This window comes from Perca fluviatilis, chromosome 9 (genome assembly GCF_010015445.1).
Source record: "Perca fluviatilis chromosome 9, GENO_Pfluv_1.0, whole genome shotgun sequence".
Lineage (NCBI taxonomy): Eukaryota > Metazoa > Chordata > Actinopteri > Perciformes > Percidae > Perca > Perca fluviatilis.
Window position 1 is genome coordinate 2667606 of NC_053120.1, and position 21380 is coordinate 2688985.

Consider the following 21380-nt stretch of genomic DNA (forward strand, 5'->3'; position numbering starts at 1 on the left):
ATATTATGACTTTTTTCCCAAAATATTACGATTTTTTTCCCAAAATATAATGTTTTTTTTTACTTGAAATATTTACTTTGAGATATAAATTCCTACATTTCCCAGAATGCCATTCAATAATCCCAGAGGACACACAGTATGTCAACGTCACACCACTGCAAACAAAGTGAGTAAATTAATAAAACACATCCATAACTTAAGTCAAAGTATTAATCCCACACTGTTAAAATGTAAAGTAAAAGATCTAGATTATAACTTTCTTCCTGAAATATTGATTTTGACACACAGTTAAAATGTAACTTAGTTACATTCTGCTGGTTTTTACTTGGAACAGATGAAGTTAAGCTGGTGGTCATCATCAATCAGTTTGACCCAAGTCCCCTCTCGGTCCATGGCTCCAGACATGTTGCAGTCCGTTCCCGACTGGGGGGCGCCGATTCTTGTAGTGGACCGTCTCGTCACTGACCCAGAACCAGAAGTCCAGAGTGCAGGTGTAGCGCAGTCCCAGCCACACATGGTGAGTGGAGGCCATCTTGGCTCTCTCCTGGACCCAGCGCTGATCGTCCAGGTTGGTGATGGAGACAAGGTCGCCATGGTGATGTCTGCAGTAGTATAACGCATCCTCCCAGATCATGTTCTCCTTGATCAGGATCACTGAATCTGTCAGGGGAGAAGAGGAGTCAATTAGTGGCAGAGACCAGAGACCCACTCCACCCGTGGAGACAAACACAGGACAGTTTAAATAACAGCTGTAACATTAGATTAAATATTTTGTAATGAAGCAATATTACACCAGAGGGTTTGATTTAAGGTCATTATTATATTCTGCAGTTGAAAGTAAAATCTCAGCAGACTGTTGTTCTATTTTTAGTGCTGCCTTTTATATTCAATTCAACATCCAATTTGTTCAACAGAAGACATTTGGAAATGATTTCTTTTCATTTGTTTTAAATCTAACAAGCAGTTTGTTGTATTTTAGCAGAACTGAGAACACTTTATCTGTTTATTTATCGTGAGTTATATCATTATCAAGGTACTCAACAACGATGAACCTCATATATATGGCCATTGCATTTAATTATATTTATATTTATATTTATATTTCTACTTAAATCTTAAATCTTGGACTATACTGATATTGCACCATTCCTTCCCTCTCTTCAATTGCTACTGTATATTTTTTGTAAAATTGTAAGTTATACCGTATACTTAACAGTACTTTTTTATATTTCTTACTGTTATTTCTGTTTTTCATTCTTTAAGTGGTTAAGTGAGTGTTCCCGACCAAAGATTAGCCAGAGTCAAATTCCTCCTTTTGTCTACGTAAAACCTGGCCATTGAAGCTGATTCTGATTCTGACTGATACCATGCGGCCATAATTCTTCTAATAAACTAATAAATAAAGTAAATCCTTAAACAGATGTAGATGTTCAGTACCGTTAGATAGACCTTCTGATAAACTCACCGTTGTAGCAGAAGAAGGGTTTGGTTTTATTACAGACATCGGAGCTCCAATTTCCATTTAACGTAGTCATAGCACATGTCTCGTTAGGTTGACCTTGATCCCAGGATCTGAAAGAGAAACTGCTCCCATCTGACCAACTCCAGGCAGAGTCTCTGAACAGGCCGATCCAGAAAGGGCAGAGTTCATTAGGCTGGCACAGGTTTGCATAATACGGCTGTGTCTTGAAGTCTTCTAGCTGTTTGACTCCACTGATCAGGTCAGTGTTTCTTTTTACTGTAGCTCCCTGATGTCCGTCTGTCCAGTTCATCTCAGAGCCACTGATATTAAATTGGATTGCGGTAATACGAACACACACAGACAAACCTTTTAGTTTTCATTTAATTTCATAAAATCCTACATTATTCTTATTTCAAAACAAAAATGAGAATTTTCCTCCCCTTAAAAACTCCCCCAGAAGTGGTTTGTTCTAGCATCATTCTGACCTATAGTTATGTTTCTAGTGGCGGGGCCCTCTAGTGGTCGTAGTAGTTCTGACGGGAGCAAAGCAGGAAGTAAGGTGAGGAAGTATAAGAGCGCCAAATGTCCTGGTAAGGACGCGGGGGGCCAAACAAACAAGACTTTCACCCAGGAGACCAGGGTTCATTCCCGTTTGAAAAGAAAAAAGAGTTTATTTTAACTTTAGGGAACAAACGGAGCTACGTCACGTTCTGCATCACGTAGTAACCTTCAGGAAGTGAAGTCACGTCTTCACAACGTTACTGACGTGTTTAAAACTCGTTACCTTCTCTGGTTTAGATATGAGGACGAAAAACTCTCCTGTGGGTCAGATTAGAGGGGGGGGGGACAAAAATCAGAATTACTACGGCCACTAGAGGGCGCCACCACTACAAACATAAATATAGGTCAGAATGATGCTGGAACAAACCACTTCTGGGGGAGTTTTTTAGGGGAGAACAGACTCTATGTCCCACATGTTCTCACCGTCATAGCAGATACATTTATAGGTTACAGAACAATGGTCGTCATCCCATGTGCCATCATTCATCCTCACACAGATCTGATGATCGTCTACATTATTTGGCTGTCCTGTAAACCATTTACTCTTACTCTCACTCTTGCTGAACACCACCTCTGGCTGAGACCAGCGCCACACGATCTTTGTTGTGTTTTCATGCAGCCCAATCCAGGCTCCTGCTTGATACTTTGGATGGTTTTGGAGTCTCTGCATGTCTGTCTGGTTAGCCACTGTGGCCAGGTCAGTGTGGTACTTTCTGCAATACTCCTGGGCTTCTTTCCAGGTCTTCTTCTCTCCAATGAAGTGGTAGTCATACAGGTGACCCCCAATGGAGGAACACTGACCTGATAACAGAGAAGAAACTGCAGTGATGGAGCTGAGAGCTAGACAAGCATCTATCCATGAAAAGGTAACTTTGTTTTGTTTTTAAACCTGGACTCTATTTCCCATGTTTTTGTTATAAAATAGCCCCAAAATCACCATCACCATAACCAAACCCACCAGACTTAATTTGTTAACATGCTAGCATATGCTAACATGGTAGCATATGCTATATGCTATCAAAACTTTGGTCCTGTAACAGAAACAAAATAAAAAACATCCTTTTTTTACACATAAAACATCCACCAAATTGCATTCAGTAAACTCACCAGACTCCATGTAAATAATAAATACTTTCAGCATCATAAAACACACTTTATTAAAAGTGGACAGAAAAAAAAATTAAACAAATAAAAACCGTCTTGGTTCATCTTTCCACTGTTCCAACAATCACCACTCTGGTTTGGTTGAAATAAACCTTTAATTCACCCATTTACATGTGGAGATATGCTGGCTCTATACACGCTAAAAGTCCTGATTATTTACATGGAGTCTGGTGGAGATATGCTGGCTCTATACATGCTAAAAGTCCTGATTATTTACATGGAGTCTGGTGGAGATATGCTGGCTCTATACACGCTAAAAGTCCTGATTATTTACATGGAGTCTGGTGGAGATATACTGGCTCTATACAAGCTAAAAGTCCTGATAATTTACATGGAGTCTGGTGGAGATATGCTGTCTCTATATACGCTAAAAGTCCTGATTATTTACATGGAGTCTGGTGGAGATATGCTGGCTCTATACACACTAAAAGTCCTGATTATTTACATGGAGTCTGGTGGAGATATACTGGCTCTATACACGCTAAAAGTCCTGATTATTTACATGGAGTCTGGTGGAGATATGCTGGCTCTATACACGCTAAAAGTCCTGATTATTTACATGGAGTCTGGTGGAGATATGCTGGCTCTATACATGCTAAAAGTCCTGATTATTTACATGGAGTCTGGTGGAGTTTGGTGATGGTGATTTCGGGGCTGTTTCATGTTAAACTAAAAGGATCTTACTCTTTAACTAAAAGGTCTATCTCTGTAGGGATCCATCCCATAATGTTGTCAGACACTTAGAATAATAATCTGAGTCTGTCAGCCATTTACACACAGGAAAATCCAGGTTGAAAAAAAAACTAAATTACAGTTTAAATCAAACCATTTTCTTAACTGAAGTGTGACTTGGAGTTGATGAGGAGTGAGCTGTCCAGATGATCCACTTACCCATCACAATGAACACAAACAGACTCCACTGCATCTTCACCCTGTTAGATGGTAATAAACACAGTTATTTTTGGGTATGAAATCAGGATTATTTTACACAGATTACTCACTGACTTTTGGAAAAGATGTTGCATTTATTGAAGTGACAAGACACACACAGACACACACACACAGACACACAGAGACACAAACACAGAGAAACACACACAAGTCAACAGTGTAACACCTTGAAATGGGACATTAGCATTCATACGTTTCCTGTTGGGGATTTTTTGAATTTGAGTTAAAGGAAATAATATGAAAACTATATGAATATTTTGGTGGAGTGAGAGGGAAACAGAGAGAAGAACAGCCTGTCTTTATGTTTAGGGATACAGTGTATCACCCAGTCCCTCAGGATGCAAATCAAAGATTTAACTATTCATCACATTCAGCTGCATCTTAGAGGGTAACTTTTTTGGGTTTTCATCAACCTGGACTCTATGTTCCCATGTGTTTGTGTCTCAGTGACTGATGGGAACAACTATCTTTAAAAATGGTCCAAAGAAAGAACCAAGCTGTAATGTAACCCTACAGGACAGATGTTCAGCAGCAGTTAGAGTCCACTAAAAGTTCTGTTTTAGCTGATTGACACACAAACACACACACACACACACACACACACACACACACACACACACACACACACAGAGACATACACACACTCAGACACACAGACACAAACGCACACACACAAATGCAGACGCACACACACACACACAGACACACACACACACACACACACACACGGAAAAACTATTAGGGAATTTGAAATGTAAAAAACAGAAATACAAATGTGAATCACATTCCACGGACAATTGTTAAAATGTACAGACAAGGGGCGCCTGAGAATAAAAACAGTTATTTTTATATGAAATCAGGATTATTTTACACATATACTCACTGACTTTTGGAAAAGATGTTGCATTTATTAAAGTTACAACACACACACACACACAGAAACACACACAAAGACACACACAGAGAGACACACACACACACACACACACACACAGACACAGACACAGACATACAAAAACACACACACACAGAGACACACAGACACAGAGACACACACAAAGAATGCACAGAGACACACACACAGACACACACACAGACACAGACATACAAAGACACACAAACACAGAGACACACACACACACACACACACACACACAGAGACACACAGAGACACACACGAGACACACACACACACACACAGAGACACACACAGACACACACTGAGACACACACACAGACACACACACACACAGACAAACACACATGTCAACAGTGTAACACCTTGAAATGTGGCATTAGCTTCCTGTTGGGGATTTTTTGAATTTGAGTTAAAGGAAATAATATGAAAATGATATCAATATTTTGGTGGAGTGAGGGGGAATCAGACAGAAGAACAGCCTGTCTTTATGTTTAGGGATACAGTGTATAACCCAGTCCCTCAGGATGCAAATGTTCAGAGTCAGTTAGTGTCCACTAAAAGTTCTGTTTTAGCTGATTGACACACACACACACACACACACGCACACACAACACCTACACACACACACACAGACACCTACACACACAGACACATACACACACACACACACAGACACACACACACACACACACACACACACACACACACACACACACACAGACACATACACATACATACACAGACACATACACACACACACACACACAGAGACATACACACACACACCCACGGAAAAACTAGTAGGCAATTTGAAATGTAAAAAACAGAAATACAAATGTGAATCACATTCTACAGACAACTTTTAAAATGTACAGACATGGGGCGCCTGGGTGAGCGATAATTTCTGAGTTTTAGTCAATTTTATAGCATTTGGAGAATTTCTTTTTATGAAATAATGTTGAAAAAAACAACAAAAATGTCAAGAAAAGTGCAGGAAAAATGTGACAAAAACATTGTTAAGAAGTAACAAAAAAAAATATAAAAAACTTTCCTGAAAAGCGACAGAAGTGTCGAAAAAGATCAACACAACGTTGAAAGAAAAGAAGTCAATTTGGAGCCAGAAAAATTAAACGTTGCACGATCGACGAGGAAGACAACACAAACAAAATGTGAAATCAAACAGCTGTCAAATAAAGGCCTAAAATGCCTCAATAAGTAATCAAATAAAAATGTACGGACATACAATTAGCATTTGTTAGAGCGTATAGTTTTTTAGATGCAGACCTTTGAGTGATAATATGAGGACCCCGGATGTATCAGAGAAGATAACTTAAATATTGAGAAATAAACAAAAAGAGTTTGAAGGAAAACTGGAAACCTTATCATTATATAAATCAGATTTTACACATGCAGCATTACATTGAATTTAATCCCTCATCTGCAAATCCACACAAACATTAAAATGTGAAATCAAATAGCCGAGTTTATAACTTATATAATTTATATAGTTTATAACTTATATAACTTATATAGTTTATAACTTACATCTTGTGAATGTCCACAGCTTCTCTCTGCTCTGATGGTTCTCCCTCTCTGTGCTGACGGAGACTGCTCTCAACACTTTATTAATCCTCTTCATACACTCTGGCTGTCATTTGAATATTAAAATATCAACATGTCAGATCTGTATCATCAGGCCCGGATTGGCTAATCGGGAGCACCGGGAGAATCCCCGTTGGGCCGGTCTGGTTTTTTTGGTTGGTTGGTTGGCTGTGTGGAAGGCAACTACTGTAAGCTGTTGTGTCACAGTGTGTGAACAAGTAAACAAGATTATTTACAATATAATCACTTTTTATGCCCAAATATTACTTGTGGCCCATTATGCCTTAATCCTCGAAATTATGATAGTAAATATACAAAGCCCACAACTGAACGGGAAGAGAAATTTATATGAAATATTATTCTATAAGGAAAACATAGATTATGGTGTCATTAGAAAGTGCAATACAATGCATCTAGTTGTTTACTTAATTTCAGGTCTTGGATATATGTGATTACTTCCCCACGGGGACAATAAATTATTTCAAACTTCAAACTTCAAACTTATTTGCACAGAAAATATATTCTGATATTGTTGAACATCATTGGGTTGTTGTTAAGATGTTAACTTTTCTAATAAATCTACATTGTGAAGCAACACTTGGAAATAGTGATATTTTACAAAAATACACTGAATTGCAAGGCTGTAGAGAACAGGGCGCTATTGCAGACTTATATACTAAGGTTTTGATTAAATTCTTTGTGATGTAAAGTGGGCCGGTCTGAGGCATGAAACTCCAGGGCTGAAAATGAGTCCCACTCCTGCCCTGTGTATCATTGCCTGGAAACTTAGCCCAATTACCTTCATCTAAACATGTTTTTGGTATTCCTTATTTAGTGATATAGAGCGGGAGAAAGCATGGGCAAACTGTATTCATAACAAGATTAAGGAAGTCTCTTTCAAGGTATTATTACCCAATTTTGTGTTACAAAGATTTAAACTCAATGTTGAGTTCATGTGTGATTTTTGTGGACTAGAAGAAGAGAGTATTTCAGGTCAGAGGTCACAGTATCCAGCCAGGAACAAGCACAACATTTACATCACGGGTGTTTCTCTGAGCGCCACACTGGGGAAAGAGAATCACATTAAACCCTAACTCTCGCCAAAATGCAACTGTTAGAAAAATTGTGATTTGCATTTTTCTGTTATAAATAATACACATCCAAGAGATAACATGGAAGCCATCAATGTGTCCTTGTCTAGATCACGGAATGGTCCGAAGATAAGGAAGATGACATTGACTCTTTATTATGACTATAGACTTTATATCACATTCCATGTTGTATTACAACAGCTGTTGTAGAGAGAGTTTTGATAGTCATTATCTGTACTTTGTAGTAAGTGCTGTAACTGGCTCCTTGTGTTGGCAAGTAAAAATGAACATTGAGAGACTCTTCAGTGTTTATGTCTATTCTTTGATAATGTAATTACCTCAACAAATTGGTCCTTCGAGCCAGATCCCAAACATCCTTCCCCACCTTCCAGGTTTAGGGTCCTGAAACACCGTGCACAGGGGAGTAATTTGGTGCCTCGTTGAACAACGACCTCCAGTTTGAAGTGCTGAGGCCAGTTCCCACTGGGGGTGTGTGAAGGTGACGGGATAACTTTTTTAACAGCAGGACAGAGCCACTGAAGATTCCTAGGTGAGATACATTTTATTTCTTTATCCAGACAGGCTGCTTGTTTAAGACAAAACGGTGACGATGTCTTTTATTTCACTAGGGTATTCTCTGTACTAGTGACACTTCAAGTCTTGTAAAACTTGAAGATGGTAATAGTTTGTGTTTACCTAGTGACAAGACAATCAGAGAAACACAGCAAGAACAAGTAGGTCGATAGGAAAAGAACAATACATGTCCCTGTCTTATGGGAAGACTACTGAAATAGAATACTACTCCAAAGCCTATGTGAGAAGGCTACCGGTTAAAACTAACGTTAAAAGAGAAAAGGGAATCCCATAAAAATCAATTTTCACCATATGGAACCTTTTAATATTGTATTATTGAAGATGCAAAAGTTTAAATGGGAGGGAATGTTAGAAAAATTGTGATTTACATTTGCCCCCCATCCACTGTCACTACTTAATAAAGAGAAAAATAATCTTTAAAAAAAATATATATATAATGTATATATCTGTGTTCGCTGTCGACCATGTTGCAATTTTTGGATCAAAATGGTAAACAAATATTTAACGTTTTGGTCGTCGTGTTTTGACACTTTTGTCGCTTTTCCGACAATTTTGTTATTTTTCCTACATTTTTCAACGTTCTTTTATCAATTTTTCTTTACATGCTATAAGATTGAATAAAACACCCAAATTCAATGAAAGTAGTGAACTGATCATGTATTTTAACTTGTGAAGAGCATTGTAGGGAACCATCTCTGTTATTTAGTTTTAAAATGTGTTTGAAAGAAACCCAAATTTATGATATAGAAACTTTTTGAAAATGGGTCAGATTAGACCCCGAGGACAAGAGGAGGGTTTATAGAAGTCTCTTTAACTTTTGTTACAAAGATTTAAATGATGTTGATTTTATGTGTGATTTTTAACCACAACCGGCACAACACTGTGGATCTACAGCACAATGCTAACACACTGCTGTCAAAACTGTGTGTGTGTGTGTGTGTGTGTGTGTGTGTGTCTCAGTGTGTGTGTGTGTGTGTGTGTCTCAATGTGTGTGTGTGTGTGTGTTATCTCAGTGAGGATTGTTCTGAGTGTTTCTAAGCACTGAGTCTGTTCTGAGTGTGTGTGTGAAGAGTTGTGTTTCTGTGAATGAGTTTAGCAGGAGATGTGAACTGTTGAGTTCAGCTGACTGTTGGTATCAACTGCTGCTGTGCAGACTGGAGTTTGAGTTTAGCACACGTAGCTTCAGTTGTGCCCACTGTCGTTTAGCAACCGAAGAGAACTGTAACATGCTTTTATTTAGCAAAAGTCAAACATCATTGACTGTTATTATTGCATGTCTCATGTAGTCTTCTCCCTTATAGTTTGGTCGACATAAATCCCTAAAAAAGTTCCTTATCCATCTTGGATTTAAGCAAATCAAGCAACACTAAGATTACATTTTTAAAAGCAGCCGACTCACAAACTCTCTGCTTCTTCTGGGGGAATTTCAGAGTCTCAACATCAGCAAATCTGCCAAGTTCTGCTTCAACTAGAACCGTTTCTTCCTACAGGCGGACTATACGGATGCATGAAGCCCCTGCAGCCACTAGGGGGCCCTGCAGCCACTAGGGGGCCCTGCAGCCACTAGGGGGCCCTGCAGCGACTAGGGGACCCTACAGCCACTAGGGGAACCCTACAGACACTAGGGGGCCCTGCAGCCATTAGGGGGGCCCTGCAGCCACTAGGGGGCCCCCAAGCTGCAAGTTCAGCCCATTGAGCCTCAGTATATTCAGGGAGAAACATAATGACCTGTCTTCATTTGTAGCCACTAGCAAGTAGCCTTCTTTGTTTTAAATATTTCAAAATAATCCTGTTTGAGGGAAATCCTGAGTCTGTTGCATTTATTGACGTAGAGGAGCCTCATCGTTAACTTTTTTATTATTTCTGTTGGTTTAATAAACGTCCGTAACATTCAAGCCATTAGCAAATGAGTTGCTACAAAGATAATTAAGACGATCAGCTCCACACAACTCTCTCTGGAGTTCTCAGTATGACTATGATAAGAAGAAATCAACAACAACCTTTAACCTTCTAACACTGTTCTGGTGAAAAATGACTGATTTCATTCCCTCTACCATAAATATTTTCCATCCGATTGCCTCAATACTTTATGATATCCTTCACAAAAGGCATGTGAACACATACAATTCATTGTGACTACTTTCTTTGAATTTTGAGTGATTTATTCAACTTGGTCACACTTTTTTTGTTGTGATCACCATACAAAATTAATGGGAAAGAGTATTGCCCATTCTACACATGAATCATACTTTCTACCAGAGAGCTCAGAGTAAATGATGGGAGCCCAGTGTTTTCTTGAACTAATACTACTACTAATATAGTACTTCTCCCCCAATGTGAACCACACCTGCCAAACAAATCAATCTTGTGTAAATTATAGGAACCCATCTCTGTCACATACTCCTTCTATTACTCCTCTTCTTCACATGTCCTTCATGCGTATGAACAACTAATGTTCGCACACACATGCATTCACATCCATGCACTGACACACAGAAACACACACACACACACACAAACAGACACACACAGACACACACACACTTCACTTGTGCATGTGAACCACCAATGTTTGAACACACATGCATACACGCACACACAGAAACACACACACACACCAGTTTTGTGCAAAATTCAGAATTTCAGAATTAGTCTCCATTCAATTCATGAATTGGAATTGAATTGACTCAGCCCCACTGGAAGTTGAATTTGAATTGAAATTGGAATGACAGGAAGTGGAATTAAATTAATTGCAATTCAAATTTGTTTTATTTATTTACAATTTTATAACATAATTTCATTACACGTAACTAGTCACTCCTCAACCGTGCATACATTTTGTTCCAGAATATAGATAATGATCAAATTCTTGAAATAAATTACCCCCTCAGTGTTGTTTAATTAGTTTTGTTCCAATGTTATTTTCATTTCAAAGTAGTCAAATAACACCACCATGATCTTCATTTTGGTTTGGCTGGATTGTGTAACCGCTGGTTTCACAGTACCTCAAGATTTCCTGATGTTTCTTCTGTAGGAAAAACATCCCTCAATGTAGATCACTCTTTAAGAGAACAAATATTTCTATTAATTCCACAATTGACAAGAATTGTTTTCTTGATTTATAATAAGTAATAAGTACAAAGTGTGCTTGCCTGATTTTAAGCACATAAGATATCCAGTGTTGGGGGTAACTCCTTGCAAAGTAATGCCATAATATAATCACATTTGGCTATAACTGAGTAACATTAATCTTACTGTTACTGTTGTGTTGTGAGTTGAAGGTGTGTTTAAGCCCTTTATGGGCTATATGACAGCCTCTTGCTGTGTTGCGCTACAGTAATGTAATGAGTTACTATCCAGAGAGAATAACAAGTAAGGTAATGCATTATGTTTTTTTGTTTTGTTTTTTAAAGTGAATAATGTGTATTACACGTTCTTGAGTAGTGACCCCAACACTGATGATATGAAATATCAGTAGCATAATACCATCAAGAGATGGTTTTCAAAATAAAAGACTGTCTGTCTGTTAACTTACTTGTAGATGCCTTTTGAAATGTGAAGTAGCCTTGATGGAGCCACAGACTGGAGCACTGCAGTGCTTGCATATGGCTCTGTGGTTTCCAGGTGTTCGTGTTGGAATTGGTTCTTCAGAATGAACTAGTACAGATGACCTTTTAGGCCTGCTATTATTTTCCATGTCACTGTTATTACAGGTGTCAAATCTAGAAACGTTTATAATCTGAAGTTGTAAGGGACTTCTGAAACTTAAAAAGTCCAGTGTTGACCATCAAATTGTGTAGAAAAGAAGCTTTCAAACAAATGTCCACCTCAAATTTTTTGGTAACCATTTTAAATATTTGGTTAAAGTAAAGCATTCTGGGAAATGGAGTCATGTTCCATTATGTTCCACAAAATTAAAATTACAATAAATCAAACTGAATTATTTGTTTTAACTATAGCTTTTAACATTCATTGTTGGGGGAAAACATTTCCTGTTAATGTAATCTGAGTAGTTCAAACTAATATCATTCATAGAATATGTAATGCAATCATAGCTGACATATACTGTAAAGCTTCATTAAACACTTCACTTAAATTATGTATATGATTTTCTTTGAATTTTTATTGAATTGCAATTCTGCTTCCTATAATTCAAATTCGAATTGTAATTCTAGATCCTGTTTTTGACATAAATTTAAATTCAATTCAAATTCAAGAATTGAATTGGAATTTAGGAGTCATTCTCAATTCAATTCTGAATTGTGCACAAGCCTGACCCACACACACAGACACACACACACACACACACACAGTTCATGTTGTCATGTTGTTGTGCCACCAATTTTCGCACACACATGCATGCATGCACGCACACACAGAATCACACACACCCACACAAACAGACAGACACACACACACACACACACACCCACATACACACACATGTACTCACATACACACACACACACACATACACACACACACACACCCACATACACACACATGTACTCACATACACACACACACACACACACATACACACACACACACACAAAGTTAATCTCAGTTTATGTTGTCATGTTGCCACTTGTGCATGTGAACCACCAATGTTCGCACACACATGCATGCACGCACACACAGACACACATGTTGTAGATGTTAATGTTCTAAAAATGTTCTTTTTACAATAAATGTTCTATTAAAATACCTAAAATACTTTTTGTCATTTTATTGGTATTTATGTTAAAATAAAGGCAGTTAAAACTGTCCGGTCAAATTTGACCGTGAACAGTAAATTAAGGGGGGCAGCAAACGAACAGTGTTTGAAGGTTAAAAAAGCGGCAAAAATGTCAGAAAAGGCAACAAAAACATTGAAAATGTGACAAAAACGTTCCAAAGAAGCATCAAAGACTTAGGGAAAAAAAAAATTCTGATTATATTATACATAAATTACACCTATGCGTTATGGAATCCAACAATTAATAAGTAAATTAATCTAATTGGCAGTTTCTTACGCAAACCGGGGGAGCGTTGAACACCCTGTTGTGTGCGCAGTGCCTTTTTATTACCATAAGGTTACAGACACGTCTCTCCTGATTGGCTATCACCTGGGACACAGCCAATAAAACGAGAGAAAGCAATAACTCAAAGCTGTTTCACACCGTTCAGAGGAAACATGTCGGTCAACCTGTTTGTGTGTGTGTGTGTGTGTGTGTGTGTGTGTGTGTGTGTGTGTGTGTGTGTGTGTGGTGTGTGTGTGTGTGTGTGTGTGTGTGTGTGTGTGTGTGTGTGTGTGTGTGTGTGTGTGTAAACCATAGCAACAGGGTTACACCGTTTAGAGACTGACGTGCTCCAGTGTTTCCCTGTCTGTCTGTGGTGAGTTCACTTGTCTGTAAAAACAGCAGGACATTTGCCTACTATGTGTTAAAGTTATAGTTGAACAGGTGAAGATCTCGTTGTCTGTAGCTGCCTGTAGGAGCCACATACTGTATGTTGTTTATGGTCTCATTTATATTATTTATTGATTATTATATTGTAGGTGGTGGACGTTTTCATTGCGGTTTGAGAGGAAGTGATAACATATGTGTTTGCTTCACCTGTTCAACTGTTCACCTGTTGGGTTTTTGGGGCTTTGAGAGGGGGTGGGACCTGGAAGAAAACCCTTTCTGTTGACCGCCGCACTAACACACTTATTTAGTCTCACAAAGTTACATTTGGTAACTGCAGTGCTAGTTGTATTTTATGTGTTGAGGAATGAATCATTGCAATAGAATCTGCAGCGCGTCACAGTGGGTTTATGGATCTCTCACCGTGCACATCCACCTCGCCGTGCGACATTTCTGTCTCGCCACGCTCCATTTTTCCCAAAATAACATGGATGCATGACTAAACTTTGACATAAACCAGTATGCAATTCACACAACATCCTCTGATCTTAACTATTAGTCAAAATAATTCATAATTTCTGCTTTTTTATATAAAAAATTAGGTATAATGTCCATATAAATTAGGTTTATTGACCATTAATTTAAAAATAAAACGTTGAAAAAGGAGTCCAAAATTTAGTAAAAAGTGTCAAAAATATTAAAAGGGCCAAATACCATGGTCGACAACATGAGGGTTAAAAAACAGCCTTTTGCTCGGCAGTAACCGGTCACACAGTAGCTCGTGTGTTCGGATTAATTTGGCCATGCAGTTACTGCAAAACTCTCCTTGATCCTGTCTGTTCTGGGAGGAGGAAATAACCAAAGTAACAACAGGGGAACTAGCTGGTTTTATTTGCTTCAAGTTCTTTAAAGTTGTGACTTTAAGCTAACGTGTTAAACATTTAATTTAATATGTTGATCAGCTGCTCAATTAATAATCACCATTTAACGTTAGCAATCCAACACACACAGACCCAGTACACACAGACCCAGTACACACAGACCCAGTACACACACAGACCCAGTACACACAGACCCAGTACACAGACCCAGTACACACAGACCCAGTACACACAGACCCAGTACACACAGACCCAGTACACACAGACCCAGTACACAGACCCAGTACACACAGACCCAGTTTCATGATGTGATAACAGGATTTTGGGTTAGTGAAAAAAGAGGACCACTCTGTGGTTTAACAGTTTATTTAGACTCAGAGAAAACTATTCTTTGGTTACATAAAACTCAAGAAATAATGTGATCATCAGAATCAGATTTTATATAATATAACCATCAGATAATCACCAGAACTTGACACTTTAAGAGGAAGAAAAAATAACAACTTCAGAAAATATCAAATGGTAATCATTCATGTTCCAGGATTACATCCTCAGTTTAATATCTGCTGTCACATCTCTCCCCCCGCGGTTTGTTTCCTACATTTCCCAGAATGCCATTCAATAATCCCAGAGGACACACAGTATGTCAACGTCACACCACTGCAAACAAAGTGAGTAAATGAATAAAACACATCCTTAAGTTAAGTCAAAGTATTAATCCCACACTGTTAAAATGTAAAGTAAAAGATCTAAATTACAACTTTCTTCTTAAAATATTAAAATTGTTTTTCTTGAAATATTACGACTTTTTTACTTGAAATATTATGACTTTTTTCCCGAAACATTATGATTTTTTTCCGAAAATTATACAACTTTTTTTCTTGAAATATTTACTTTGAGATATAAATTCCTACATTTCCCAGAATGCCATTCAATAATCCCAGAGGACACACAGTATGTCAACGTCACACCACTGCAAACAAAGTCAGTAAATTAATAAAACACATCCATAACTTAAGTTAAAGTATTTATCCCACACTGTTAAAATGTAAAGTAAAACATCTATATTACTACTTTCTTCTTAAAATATTACGACTTTTTTACTTGACATATTAAGACTTTTTACTTGAAATATTTAATTTCTTACTCAATATTATGATTTCCTTTTTAAAATATTACGACTTCTTTACTTGAAATATTTTCTTTGAGATCTAAGTACCTCATCTCACCATCATTATTACTGAAGTACAGTACTTGAGTAAATGTACTTAGTTACATTCTGCTGGTTTTTACTTGGAACAGATGAAGTTAAGCTGGTTGTCATCATCGATCAGTTTGACCCAAGTTCCATTTCGGTCCATGGCTCCAGACATGTTGCAGTCGTTCCCAGACTGGGGGAGGGCCCAGTTCTTGTAGTGGACCGTCTCGTCACTGACCCAGAACCAGAAGTCCAGAGTGCAGGTGTAGCGCAGTCCCATCCACACGTGGGGAGTGGAGGCCATCTTGGCTCTCTCCTGGACCCAGCGCTGATCGTCCAGGTTGGTGATGGAGACAAGGTCGCCATGGTGATCTCTGCAGTAGTATAACGCATCCTCCCAGATCATGTTCTCCTTGATCAGGATCACTGAATCTGTCAGGGGAGAAGAGGAGTCAATTAGGGGCGGAGCAAATTAGTGTCCAAGTAAATTAGTGCCGGAGACCCAAATGCTCCGCCCATATAGACAAACACAGGACAGTTTAAATAACAGCTTATTTATCGTGAGTTATATCATTATCAAGTTATTCAACAACGATGAACCTCATATATATGACCATTGCCTTGAATTATATTTATATTAATACTTAAATCTTAAATCTCGGACTATGCTGATATTGCACCATTCCTACCCTCTCTTCAATTGCTACTGTATATTTTTTGTAAATTTGTAAGTTATAACGTATACTTAACCGTACTTTTTTTATATTTCTTACTGTCATTTCTGTTTTTTATTCTTTAATTATACTATATATATATAATAGTTAAGTGAGTGTTCCCGACCAAAGATTAGCCAGAGTCAAATTCCTCCTTTTGTCTATGTAAAATCTGGCCAATAAAGCTGATTCTGATTCTGACTGATACCATGCGGCCATAATTCTTATAATAAACTAATAAATAAAGTAAATCAGATGTATATGTACAGTACCGTTAGATAGACCTTCTGCTAAACTCACCGTCGTAGCAGAAGAAGGTTTTTTTATTATCACAGTCATCGGAGCTCCATTTTCCATTTGATGTAGTCATAGCACATGTCTTCTTAGAATCTGGATCTTGTTTATCATCATCCCAGGATCTGAAAGAGAAACTGCTCCCATCTGACCAACTCCAGGCAGATTCTCTGAACAGGCCGATCCAGAAAGCTCCGTTTGCATCACTCGGGTACTGTTTCTTGAAGTCTTTTAGCTGTTTGACTCCACTGATCAGGTCAGTGTAATCTTTTCTGCAGTAGCTCTGAGCGTCTGTCCAGTTCATCTCAGAGTCACTGATATAAAATGTTTTGCCGGATTTAGTACGTACTGTGGAACACACAGACAAACCTTTTAGTTTTCATTTAATTTCATAAAATCCTACATTATTCTTATTTCAAAATAATAATGTGATATCAATTCAGAGACTTTCCTCCCCTGAAAAACTCAACCGTAAGTGGTTTGTTCCAGCGTCATTCTGAACTATATTCAGGTTTCTAGTGGCGGCGCCCTCTAGTGGTCGTAGTAGTTCTAACGGGAGCAAAGCAGGAAGTAAGGTGAGGAAGTAGAAGAGCGCCACATGTCCTGGTAGCGAAATTACGAATCCTACTATGGTCCTACCCTACAACGCAGCTTGATTGGTTAAGGTTAGGATAGCCGATTGGTCAGGGGATAGGACCTGAACTAATGGAGTTACGTTACCTTGCGTAAGCATGGACGCCTGGACAATAGTAGTGATTGAAAACTCTCCTGTGGGTCAGATTGGGGGGCGCGCCACTACAAACTCTAATACATGTGGTGGGACCATCGGTGGTGTTAGACCTGATTTTAACCAAAAGGCCTCAGATTAAACTGACCTCTGGATACAGGACACACATGAGCTCAGAGACAAAGAGCTCCCAGCCTGGTGAGTTCACACCTCTATGCGAAAGACCCAGCCAGAGGGGAAAAAGCCTCACAACTGGCAGGAAGTCAAAGAACTACAAGATTGTAGTCTTTACACTTTCAAGAGTTTCGAGTCTTCCTATTGGTTCAGCGGGACCATAAACACAGCATGAAGTCTTAACTTATAAATAGCCTGATCCTAGAAAATCCTTTGTCTTCCATTGCAACTCACGTTGCTGAAAGGAGGCACGCAAGCGTTTTTGCTAAACAATTTTCTGGAGAAAGTGGATTTAATTTCGGTGGATCCTTGAAAACGCACTAGTGTTTTTCATATCTGCAGTGAGAAGGAAACAACGTTTTTCTTCTCAAAGTCGACTAAACTTGCCCCCTCGCTGCCTTTTTGGAGGCAAGTTTCTCTGTGGCCGCTGACGAGCGCCAGGGACCCGTTCTGTTTAATTTCTGTGGGAATCTCTGGACAGAAACAAACGGACTGAACATACAGTAAGAAGGCTTACATCTGGGCAGAGATAAGTAGTGTGTTTTATTAATGAGCAAAGGTTATTGTAACCACTTGTTTGCCATTAATGTGATCAGATTTTAATCATGTACTGGTCCATATGTGATTATTAATCTTTTTCTGTGAATGTATCATTGATCACGATACTGTTGATATGTTGTGTTGAGTAGCTTGGTAAAACTGTAATTGCTACCTGCTATCACTCCCTTTTCACGGAGTTTAGTTACTGTCTGCAAGATAATCGCGGAAAATTAGCTACTGGAGTGGTTATAATGACCGTTTCCCCTCAGTATGACAAAAGTCTGAGTCTGTTCTAACTGCACGTTTGGTCCAGATCTTAGATTGATAACTAAGATCAGTGGTGTCTCTTTCTTTACCCTTTCTTCTTTTACTAACTAACACACACACACACACACACACACACACACACACACACACACACACAGACACAAGCTAGCCACGTAGCTGCCGAGCTAATGCTACTAGCTTAACCATGTGGAGTCGGCATAGCGTTTGTACAGAGCTAACACATGGCCTAGCATACGAGCTACGGGCTAAGCGTGCGCGTTGCCTAGCAACCCCCTCGGCCTCTTCAGCCCCTCCTCGTGCACCCAGCACCCCTACCGCTCTCTTGACGCTAAATAGTTACGTTCAGCTCACAGGAGTAGCCATTTTGGTAGTTTTTGTATTAGACTACATTTCGACACCGCCCCCTCCTCTTTCACACACACACACACATACACACACACACACACACACACACACACACAGAGACACAGATGTGTCCATGCTACAGGCTTGCTGCTTTGTTTTTGCTTTTGGTTGTGATATTGTAAAATGTATATAAGTTTATTATAGAAGGATTATTGATTGGCTACTGATAATTGTGACGTTAATAAATTCTATAAAACTTAAATAGCAGTTGCTTGTGATTATTTGTGTACTTATTGTAATAATTGCTGGTTGAACACAGGTCCGTGCTCAAATTCACCCTTCCTTTGCTTCCTTTCAAAGGATTACCACAGAAATGAGACTGTTCCACAGTATGATTATTGGTCCCTGACTTGCAGGGTGGTGCCCCGTTTTGATTGTTTGTCGATTTGATAAAGTTATTAATAACCATATTCATAACTTCATTAATATTGATAAAACATCTTTGATAATTTGCCAATGATCAAATCTGTACCCTACGAATTCCCAACATAGGTCAGAATGATACCGGTACAAACCACTTCGGGGGGAGTTTTTTAGGGGAGAACAGACTCTTTGAGCCACATATTCTCACCATCATAGCAGATAAATTTATAGGTTTCAGAACAAGTGTCGTCATCCCATGTGCCATCATTCATCCTCACACAGATCTCATTATCGTCTACATTATCCGGCTGTGTGTAAGACCATTCACTCTTGTTGAACTCCACCCCTGACAGAGACCAGCGCCACACGATGTTTGTTGTGTTTTCTTGCAGCCCAATCCAGGCTCCGTCTGGATACCGTTCATGCTGTGCAGTCGCGGAGTTAAGGAGTCTCTGCATGTCTGTCTGGTTAGCCACTGTGGCCAGGTCAGTGTGGTACTTTCTGCAATGATCCTGGGCTTCTTTCCAGGTCTTCTTCTCTCGAATGAAGTGGTAGTCATACAGCTGACCCACAATGGAGGAACACTGACCTGATAACAGAGAAGAAACTGCAGCGATGGAGCTGAGAGCTAGACAGGCATCAGTTCATTAAAAGGTAACTTTGTTTTGTTTTTAAACCTGGACTCTATTTTCCCATGTTTTTGTGTCTAAGTGACTGATGTTAAAGAGTAAGATCATTTTTGTTTAACAGCCCCAACATCACCATCACCAAACCCACCAGACTTAATTTGTTAACATGCTAGCATATGCTAACATGGTATCATCTACTATAATGCTAATACATGCTAACTAAAATATGTTGGCATCAAAAATTTGGTCCAGTAAGAGAAACAAAATTAAAAAGATCCTTTTTTTGAATATAAAAGCATCTGCCAAATTGCGTTCGCTAAACCCACCAGACTCCATGTAAATAATCACTACTTTAAGCATCGTAAAACACACTTCATTCAAAGTGGACAGAATCAAAAGCATCTTGGTTCATCTTTCCACTGTTCCAACAATCAAACAAGGTTTGGTTGAAATAAACCCTTAATTCACATGTGAAGTTATGCTAGCTGTATACACACTAAAAGTCCTGATTATTTACATGGAGTCTGGTGGAGATATGCTGGCTCTATACACACTAAAAGTCCTGATTATTTACATGGAGTCTGGTGGAGATATGCTGGCTCTATACACGCTAAAAGTCCTGATTATTTACATGGAGTCTGGTGGAGATATGCTGGCTGTATACACACTAAAAGTCCTGATTATTTACATGGAGTCTGGTGGAAATATGCTGGCTCTATACACGCTAAAAGTCCTGATTATTTACATGGAGTCTGGTGGGTTTGGTGATGGTGATTTCGGGGCTGTTTCATGTTAAACTAAAAGGATCTTACTCTTTAACTAAAAGCTCTATCTCTGTCTGTCAGCCACTTACACAGGAAAATCCAGGTTGAAAAATAACTAAATTGCCGTTTGAATCAAACCATTTTCTTAACTGAAGTGTGACTTGGAGTTGATGAGGAGTGAGCTGTCCAGATGATCCACTTACCCATCACAATGAACACAAACAGACTCCACTGCATCTTCACCCTGTTAGATGATAATAAACACAGTTATTGTTGGTATGAAATCAGTTATTTTACACAATTACTTACAAACACAGAGAAACACACACAGAGAGACAAACACAGAGACATATACAAAGACACACACACACACACACAGACACAAACACACACACAGACAAACACAAGTCAACAGTGTAACACCTTGAACTGTGACATTAGCATTAATACGTTTTCTGGTGGACTTTGTGAATTTGTGTTAAAATAAATAACATGAAAATCATATTCAAATGTTGGCGGAGTGAGTTTAGTCGTCGGGGGGGGGGTGGGGGTGGAGGGGGGCAGACAGAAGAACAGCCTGTCTTTATGTTTTAGGGATACAGTATATAACCCAGTCACTCAGGATGCAAATCAAAGATTGGGTTTTAACCTGTATCCCTAAACATAAAAGGCT

At 38.8% G+C, this 21380-nt stretch overlaps 3 protein-coding genes across 3 annotated transcripts; all 3 read right to left on the bottom strand.

Moving 5' to 3' along the window:
• Nucleotides 1–358: 358 nt before the first annotated feature.
• Nucleotides 359–1633, bottom strand: LOC120565584 (macrophage mannose receptor 1-like). Its single transcript, XM_039811487.1, has 2 exons — nucleotides 1466–1633; nucleotides 359–660 (listed from the first exon to the last, which is right to left on the bottom strand). The coding sequence occupies exons 1-2, from the start codon at nucleotides 1533–1535 to the stop codon at nucleotides 359–361; spliced, it is 372 nt and encodes a 123-aa protein (XP_039667421.1). The 5' UTR covers nucleotides 1536–1633.
• Nucleotides 1634–1977: 344 nt separating this feature from the next.
• LOC120565585 (L-selectin-like) lies at nucleotides 1978–6633 on the bottom strand. The gene is made up of 5 exons (XM_039811488.1): nucleotides 6603–6633; nucleotides 4079–4119; nucleotides 2573–2824; nucleotides 2247–2281; nucleotides 1978–1995 (listed from the first exon to the last, which is right to left on the bottom strand). Coding segments are annotated over exons 1-5 (348 nt in total). The 5' UTR covers nucleotides 6605–6633.
• A 9266-nt stretch (nucleotides 6634–15899) lies between these two features.
• LOC120565588 (macrophage mannose receptor 1-like) lies at nucleotides 15900–20944 on the bottom strand. Its single transcript, XM_039811492.1, has 4 exons — nucleotides 20911–20944; nucleotides 19523–19903; nucleotides 16824–17165; nucleotides 15900–16242 (listed from the first exon to the last, which is right to left on the bottom strand). The coding sequence occupies exons 1-4, from the start codon at nucleotides 20942–20944 to the stop codon at nucleotides 15902–15904; spliced, it is 1098 nt and encodes a 365-aa protein (XP_039667426.1). The 3' UTR covers nucleotides 15900–15901.
• Between the last annotated feature and the right edge of the window lie 436 nt (nucleotides 20945–21380).